The sequence below is a fragment of the Alligator mississippiensis genome, chromosome 11 (assembly GCF_030867095.1).
Source record: "Alligator mississippiensis isolate rAllMis1 chromosome 11, rAllMis1, whole genome shotgun sequence".
Classification (NCBI taxonomy): domain Eukaryota; kingdom Metazoa; phylum Chordata; order Crocodylia; family Alligatoridae; genus Alligator; species Alligator mississippiensis.
In genome coordinates, this window is record NC_081834.1 from 8,497,570 (window position 1) to 8,506,500 (window position 8,931).

At 46.1% G+C, this 8,931-nt stretch overlaps 1 protein-coding gene across 2 annotated transcripts in view; it reads left to right on the forward strand.

Moving 5' to 3' along the window:
* IGF1R (insulin like growth factor 1 receptor) overlaps positions 1-8,931 on the forward strand; it is a 257,041-nt gene that overhangs the window by 240,613 nt on the left and 7,497 nt on the right. For both annotated transcript variants that reach the window (XM_014605993.3, XM_019477496.2), the window contains exon 20: positions 1,179-1,313. In XM_014605993.3, the coding sequence (XP_014461479.1) occupies positions 1,179-1,313 (135 nt within the window). The remainder of the gene's footprint in view (positions 1-1,178; positions 1,314-8,931) is intronic.

Genomic DNA, 8,931 nt, shown 5'->3' on the forward strand with positions numbered 1-8,931 from the left:
GCACATGCACACGCATACCCGTGCACATTTATTGAAGGACAGTTTTAAAAATCATCATTAGTTGGGGCAGGACCTTGAGGGGGAACTTGAAAGAAGTGTGCAGTTTCAGAAGCGTGCGTACATCAGAAAGTATGCTCCTGTCCCGTAGCTAATGAGCAGTTCGGCTTGCTGGGTTCAGCTTGCAGCCGGCAGGTAGTTCTTTCAAGAACCTCTTCCCTGTATGTAGCAAACAAACCTTTGAGCTTCCCATGATGGTTGAAATGTCCGAATGGAAGTTAGTAGCTTAGATTTGGCTCTTAGCACAAGAAGCTGGTCATCGTAGAACTGCATCTTTCCCATGGCTACTCCAAAATAAGTGACATTCAGAGGATCGTCGTTGTTATTGTATCCAGACATCCTGATGGTTCACATTGTGCTGTTAAAGCAGAATGGCAAATGGAGAAACTAGTATTGCCCTGGGATCCTACCTCTTCTAGGAGCAGGTTTGAGGGAGAACCATATGACGGTGCCTTTTCAGCATGCGTCTGTTAGCCAGAGTATAGTTGGAGTTGGGAGAGAGGGGGAAAAACACTTTTTTTTTTTTTTTTAGCATTTAACTTGTTTTTGACTCGAGTCTCCAGTAAAATGGAAGAGAAAAGGCAGGTAGCTTATCCTTCTGCAGCCTTGTCTTCCTGTTTGCCCACCTCCTCCAAAAGTGCCTCAGTATAAGGGAGGGGAGAGACTTGTTATGCACGTCCTTACAGTGACCACCTGCCTGTCGGAGCAGTCATTCTGGAATGGCAAAGTCTCTTCCATGTTCCCTTTTTTTTGCCTCCTGTGAGGGCCCATCTTTAGGGAAAGAGTTCATTATCCCTGCCAGTTTCAGCTTAGTGCTTCTGCTAACATGACAAAGTAAGGCTGCTGAGTAGGGCCAAGAGCTGGTGATGGGTTTCCTGATCTGGGGTCTAGACCAAGCCAACCAAGCTCATTAGCATTAGGTCACCAAATGGCCACCAGACGGTAACAACGTTTGGTCATTACTGAGTCAGCTATTGGCTTAGATGAATGTTTTTGAGTGGGTTTTACCAGTTCCTTAAACAGTCACCCTCTCGTGGCTACCCCACCAGGCTCTAGGCAAAATCTTCCTTGCTTGGTTAGTGCCTTTAAAGTTGCCTTTTAAAGTTGCAATTGTTTTCCAGGTCCTTCGGTGTCGTCCTTTGGGAGATTGCAACGTTAGCAGAGCAGCCGTACCAAGGCATGTCCAACGAGCAAGTTCTCCGCTTTGTGATGGAGGGAGGCCTGCTAGACAAACCAGACAACTGTCCTGATATGCTGTAAGTATCGCCAGTCATCTCTCACATGCTCCATTTGTTTCCTTCTCTCCTCTCTTGCAACTCAAATGCCAAGTTATTAAGGTAAATCTAGCTCATTGTCTCTAGTGAATGGATCTGTTGGTAGCATGGTGATGAACATGATAGAGTAATATTTTATCAGGGCTCACTTCATTCTCTCTCTGACTGTCCTTTTTCTCTCTCCATGACACCTGCCCTGTTCTTTCTGCTACCATTCACTGGTGCTGTATCTGGTTTAAACTAAGTATTTTTAGTTAGTCTTATTTACGTGCCTCTCCTTTTGATCTTCTCCCCAGTGTAAAGGCTAGTAAATGTGACTCAGTGCAGTGTGCTGGACTGAAAAACCTGGTGCAGTGCTAGCTACTGTTTGAAACTGTCCCTATCAATCTAGTGTCTGTTAAATAGATGCCATTAAACACCTTTGCTAGTAACAGTAATCTCACTATTAGATTCCCTAAAATGCAATCAACAACCTTTTTCTGTTGCTGAGCAAATTTAGTTTCAGTAAAATGAACGTTATTATTTGGAGGACTTATCAGAGACTTCTGCTTCTTAACAATTTCTATTTTAAAATAACGCTGTTGGGAAGAAGTGTTTGGAACGAGCAGAAAATTCAAAGATGCCACTTTAAGTCGGGTTATTTGGGTTTTCCAGCGTCCTTTCCCAATGCGTTCTCTCTTTGGGATCTAAGCTTTTTCCGTAATTCTGCGTAGAGATAAGATACTGCAGCAACTTAGCATCCACTGCCACAGCCATGGGTGCTCATTGCATCGAGAGCCATGCCTTCTCCCTGGCTCAGTTGCCTTTTTTATAAACCAAAAATAAAAAATAGTGGCCAAGAGCACTTTCTTTCTCATGCAGGTCCAATAAAGCTGCCTCGTACCGGAGATTCTTTAACCAGCATAGACTTTCGGCTTTTTGCTTTGCATTGTTGAAATGCTTCTGCTGGGTTTTGTGTTCGGTCGTTTTGGTTGTTCAGACATTTACTACTTTGATTTGCTTCCCAAACGAGCTCTCTGGAAGGAAATGCCATGTCTTGCAGTTATTGAAATTTGTTGGAGGCCCACAGAAGGGGCTTAGGATTCTTAGGAAAAGAGCTTTTTTGGCTGCAGCGCTCGCTGTGGTTTCAGATGACATTCAGTTTTGTTTTGTTGTTGGAGGGGGTGGGTAATGGGCGGCGTAGGCAGGAGGAGGAGAGGGGCGGTATGGCTGCCGTGCGACTCCCCAGTCTCACGTTTCTTCCCGTCCATAATTCTGTGGAGAATTTCTGGCAGTCAAATGGCTCTGAAGTCATGCTTGACATTGTGGGGATTGTGTAGTAGGGGGCTGGGAACATGACAGATCCTAGGTGAGCAGCTGTTATTCCAGGAAGCACCAGAGGGAACTTAAAAAGCTGCACAGTGTGGATGAACTGGGCAAGTGGATTTAGCTTTAGAAATTCACCATTAACTTGGTGTGTGTGTGTGTATATATATCTAGCTGGGGTAGGAGGGAATTGCAGGTAGATCTCTGCAAGACCAGCTAGTCACTCCCACGAGCGTTTTATTTGTTTGGTCTCATTGCTGGATGAATCTGCTCCAGGTCGCCAGCTAGCAAAGCAGAACAGTGTGGATACAGCGTAGCTGGAGTTTTCAACCTTTTTTAAGGAGAGTACCCCTTCTGGTGGGTACTCCTCCTAGTGGGTACCCCCTTCTGGATGTGGAGCAGGGGGGGATCCCAAACACGAAGTGACCGTGTGCGGTGATGGTGCTTCCCAGGTACCCCCGCTTCTCCGTGCCGCTGCCGCGTGCTCCCTGGGTCCTTCCCACATAGGTCTTAGGCCCGGTTGACGACCCCTGTTGCGTTCCCCTCCTCACCCCCATCCCTCTAATGTTAGTCCCTTGCTTGGGCGATTTGTATTTCCCTACTGGCTTTGTCATCTTTTTGGATTCACGATCCTAAACTTCTGAGTCGATGGGTAATCCGGGCCTCATTCACATTGACCCGAGAGAGATGTTCTCACTTTCATGCTAGAGTCCCCACCAGATCACAGCTCCAGACCCAAAACTCCCAACCTGGGTAATTTAACAATCCTCTTTTGAGTTTTGCTAGGAGCCTGGGGGGCACACCCAAACCTAGAATCCAAGAAGCCCAAACCCAGGGGCTGTAAAGTTTGAGTCTTGTTTCCTGTGTAGCTGCTGCAATGGAGAAAGATGTTGGGAAATCCTCTCCTGCTTGTAGACATTGCTGCTCCTCCAGGGGAGACACAAAATAGGAACTCCGCTGTTGGATCTCCCTTTGCCTCTCTCTGTCTTCACCTTTAAGATGCCACTAAAGGGAAAGATGGGCCAGTGGCACCTGGTGGATTGGATCATATGTAACATTTCTTGGCACCATCTATACTGTAAAAATTCAGAGATGCCACTTAAGTCCAGTTATTTGGGTTTTCCAGTTTCCTTTCCAAGTGGACTCCCAAGCTGTCCTGTCTGATCCATTTTTTTCAGACGTACCTCAGGCTGCTCCCCCTTCAGCCTGAGACGTTATAATGCGGTGTCAGCAAGCAGTGCATAGTCCCATGACCACAGCTGTGTATTGCATTATGTCTTCCCCTTTGGTGCCATCTCATTCCTGGATATGGCCGAACAAAGCCCAGGTCTTGGGAAATACAGTTCTGTGCCCTGTCGCAGAATTAGGCACTGATCTCCCTGCATCACCAGCTCATGCAAGGTCTAGTTATTTCACCAAATGTTTTATGCCTCAAGCAAAGAAGGTTCATCCTCTTGGATGGAGGTTGGTGTTGGATTTTTCTGGTAAAGCATCCGATTCCCTGGCACGCTGGTCCTGCTGGGGGCTGTTTTTAGCCTGAAGGCACCAGTTGCAATGGAAACCTAATGCAGCTGGCCCATTGGTCCAGGGTATTTTAATATCAATTCAAGATGCCCAGGAAGCAAAGTCCACCTGCCGCAGGAAAGTCGATAACTTCCTGGACTCAGCATAGTGTAAATGGCAAGCCCAGAAGAGGAGCTAGTTATCACTGATGAGAAATCTAGCGTGCGGCATCTCTTCAGCGCTGGGCCCTCTTTCTCTAAATTTGTCCATCGTGCAAGCAGCTAAAACATAGTTGTGGGTTGTTGGTATCTAAGGCAGCATTTGGTACTGACTTTTGGAGCAGGTGGGGAATGTACCAGCATCCAAAGGCCTCTAAAAAAGGAGGTAGAGCACAAAGTTGTCCAAGGGCAAAACCAGAGTTGTGTACATAGAAGGATTGCACCAGAGCTTCCCTCGCTTTGGTTTGCAGGGTACTGTCTTGCACCGTTGTTGACAACAGCCGTAAGCCCTGCAGTCATTTCCACGAGGGTTTCCTTGTAAGATCCTTGTGTTAGTTGTGGTTGTAAGTCATTCCTTCACTGACTTCCGGTTGTGGAGAAATGTTAATTTTTAACTGGGCCAGAGACTTGATACATGGTAGTTTGTTTCTCAGTTTCAGCTTAGCCGGGGTTTTCCCTAATGCTTATTAAGGCCGGGGTATGCTGGGTGTTGCCGGGCAGTTGCACCAGGATTCACAGAAGGGGAAAGTATTAAAATAGCTCAGCAGAAGGAACTGAGGTTTTTTTCCCAGGTGTTTTTATTCAGCTATCGATGGGCAAGCGAAGCTCGGATTGATTCCTGTTTAAACCGTAGTCCCCTGGAATATTTTGCATGATGTTACACTCGGACGTACCGTAACGACAGATGGAGGCCAGGCAGTATAGCCGATGAGAGGCATTGCTGCTCATCTGTAATGAGATGTGGTTTACACACTGCGATTGTTGCAAGCGTTTGGCAGGCTGTGGCTGCGTGTCAGGGAGCTTAGTTTACTGCTCGTAGCCTCTCGCTGGGATTTTAAAAGTTAGTTTAGTTGCGCGGGGTGGAATTTGGCTGTGTTCTGAAGGAAGGGTGCATTGAATGATTGCTTCCCCCAGATTGTTAGCCAAATTACACAGCTCCAAGTTTTGCTTTGTCCCTGGGTACAGCTTGTTTTCCAGCCAGCTTTTTACCGCTAGACAAGTACAGAGGTCAGTCCCGTCTTCTAGCAGGGCAGGAGACCAGCAAGGACCCTACTGTCCCCTCGCTCCAAGTTCCTGGGTGTCTGACATGGCTATGGAGAATCGACTGGAGGCGAATCACAAATACATAGATCGCAGAGAAGTAAATCACTTTTCCACCAGGGCTCTTCTTTCACCTTTTTAATAACTCAACGCAACAAACACGTCGGCTTTTGCTGTGCCGCTCTGTCGACAGAAAGTGGAGCGCTCGTTCAGAGAAGGGTGAAGATCCCACTGCCTCATAATTCATATAAGTTCCCAAGCCTGCCTTACCATCCCTCAGAAGGAAACAGGTTTTTTTTTAATTAAAAAGCTAGTTTTATCAGCTAGTACATTCCTCCGTTGTCTACTGGAAGGCAGTCTTGTACACTGAGAGTGTAAACAGGATCCCAGAGTAAAAAAGCAAAAAAAAAAAAAAAAAAAAAAGCATCCCTTTTATGGGAAGCTCTGTAAGGTTTTTGAATCTGGACTAGCTTAAAAGAAGCATCACATGTCCTTGTTTGTGCTGATGTCACATGCATTACTCTGCTGCTTGTGGTATGTCCTTAGCATTGCCCCTAGGCCGCAGGGCAAAGAGCCAGTGAATATCCAGTGTTCCTGGCTCCAGCTGATGCTTCTATTCAGGGACGTAGCAGTCAGCTGGAGAGGAAACAGCAATGAAGTAACAGAAATGGATTTTATATATTTATGTCACAGCCTTTCTCCTTGTTTTGTGGGGGAGGGGACGGCACATTTTTACAGACCGGCTTTACTCTTAGCTCAAAAAACGTGTCTCAGGGCTGCTGACACGAAACAAGTGGTAGACGCACGTTTTCGTGTGCGCGTGTGATGCACACCTACCCGTTATCCATTCAGGTGACTTCTCTGTGTTTGGGGTGTTTGCCTACATTACTTTTTTGGTCCTTGCAAATTAAATCAACAGCCCGGCTGTATCCCTTTTTTTTTTTTTTTTTTTTTTTTTGCTGTGGTGCCAACCAAGCGTTAATAGAAATGTGTTTGTGGTTACAAATGTGTTTCAATTAAGATAACTTGTGTTTGTATTTAAACATTTCCCTGCAGTGGTTTCAACCCATACATGGCAGCATTTCAATCTGTCTTATCTCGCTGTCGCTGTATTCATCAGAGGGTCTCCCCTGGGTACAATAGCAATATTACTCTCTCCTCTCTTGGGTGACAAGAAGCAGATTTACTGGGTTGGTTTTGTGCTTGGGTGTATCCGTCTGTGACTGGGAGGATACTGCTGCAGTGGTTTCGGGCTCCTGGCGCCATGGCACAGGCCCTAGAAGCCATGGTATGACTGACTGCTATAGCCGTGACCCTGGAGTCCAGGGTTTCCTGACTGCGGGGCGGGCCACGTGGTTGGTGCTGTCCCAGAGCTGGGAATCCCAGAAACAAGCCACCGTGGTGGGGCAGTGCACTGGCGGGAACCCTGCTTTCCATTTCGGGGGATTTGCCAAATGGGAGAGCTTCTGAATCAAGCACTCCGAGTTGGAAAAAAAAAATCAGCATTTTTCTGAATAATCGTTTTTGTCAGAAAATAATCAACTCGTTATACTCCGAGGAGGAACGTTTTGCTTCCATGACCTAGGAGTTCCAAGTCAGAAATCTCTGAGGATAGCCTTGTTTCTAGAGGCGTAGGCTGGTTCATTAACACCGCTGGAATCTCTCCATCTTGGTATTTCTTTGAGCCTCCCTGCCACTGGAGCGTTTCACAAATGGAGTGATGGTTTCTTGCAGCATTTCATCAGCTAGAGAAATACTGCCTCTGTTTGTGGACCTGAAGCCCAGAGACGAAGGGATCTAGACAGTATTTCACAGGCAATCTGGCTGAGCTGGTAACTTAACATGGGTAGCTCCAGCTCCCGGTCTCAGCCGCAAGAAGAAGTCTTACTGCGTCACCAAAACTCCTCTGGAGTGGTCTTGATTGACAGGTGCTCTTTTGTTCTCCTGTTTTTAGATCCATTTTTATTTCAGCCTGAAAAGATGATTCCACTTCAACCAGCTGCCTTCTTGCTTAAAGCATGGTTGGTTGGTTCTGAGTCACATTTATGATATCCATCACCTTCAGGTTGTCTGTGTTAATTTTCTGCCGTTAGCTGGCTGGTGCCATAACGGGAGGCGTCCTTGACCCTCACTCCAACCATCAGAGGGGAAAATATTTGGTTTTGGTGTGTGCAAAGGGCAGGCCCAACTGCGAGTGACCTCCAGTCTTAACGTCACAAAAAATGCTCTTCATCCTGCATGTGTTGCAGTTTCATCTCGAGGCTTTGTTTTGCTAGTGTGCAGCAGCCATCGGAGAGAGAACCATAAATGTGTTTTAAACAGGTGATCTCATTCTCTGTAAAATAGTAAGGTAGCACTGGCCAAAAAGGCAAATCAGTCAATAGGCTCTTAAGAGAAATACCAAACGATGGTGCTCAGATCAACAAGGGGTTTTTAAACTCCCAAGGTGATTTTTCTTTTTTTTCTTGGGGGAAAAATGTGGCTTCATCCTTTTGTTTTTCTGGACTTTGCTGTAGTGCTTTTTTTCCTACTCTTAAGGTCTTTTAGGGCCATAGTAACAGGGTGGAGGACTTGGTCTTTTTCACGCAAAGCGCCTGTAAGGTGCTGTAGTTACCTAGGTGAACGTTACCACTGGGTGATAGCCATGGGCGAGAGAGAAACATTGAGTAGGCGTAGAACAAGGATTCTACTACCTCTGTATGCGACAATCATGTGAATACTGATAGGGAAAGTTGTGGCCTTTTCTGGTGTCCCAAGTCATGGAAAAATTGGAAAGGATACAAAAATGTGAGCAGATGCTTGAAAAACACCTGCCAGTGGTGGTAGGCTTAGTCTTTTTAACTGCTCTATCCCAGATACATTCTTCATCACTTAGACTTGAATCAAAATGGTATGGTTTCCTAGCATCTATACTGTCATTCTCAGATAACCAAACTGTGGTTTGGGAGCCGAGGCGGCTTTGGCACCACTCCAGCGGAGCTGAAAAGAAGGGTGGTCCCCACAGAGTTGGGGCTGCAGGAAGGGAAATGGGAATGGTCACAGATCAGCTCTTGTCCGTATGAGCATTTTGGGAGAACAGCACCTGGGGGCAAGAAGTGGCCACTTCTGGTCTAATTCTCTCTCAGAGCATTGTGCTGCACTCAGAAATGACTGAGTGAAAGAAATCCAGCGACCTGCCTACTCTTAATAATGGTCCTTGAAATCTATTATCTTTCTATTGCATAATTATCTTTCTGCATCTCTAGGAATCAGTCCCTTACCTTTCTAGCATATTCAAGCTGACCTGTTGGGTACTAGGAAATGGGATCTAAAATGAGATACGGTGTTTTTTGGGTTTGGGGCAAAAACTTGTTCTCATTCTCAGAGCTGTATTTTGTATTTCATGTCACTAGCGCTCTGGCTTAGTGTGTTTAGTCATTGGGTTTGCCCAGGGTGTGCATGAAAAACCTTGGGGTGGCTGCAGTTCGAAGTCAGCCGCCCACAGAACAAAAAAGCATTTATTTAGTCAATTTTTTGTGTGCGTTTAATTCTAG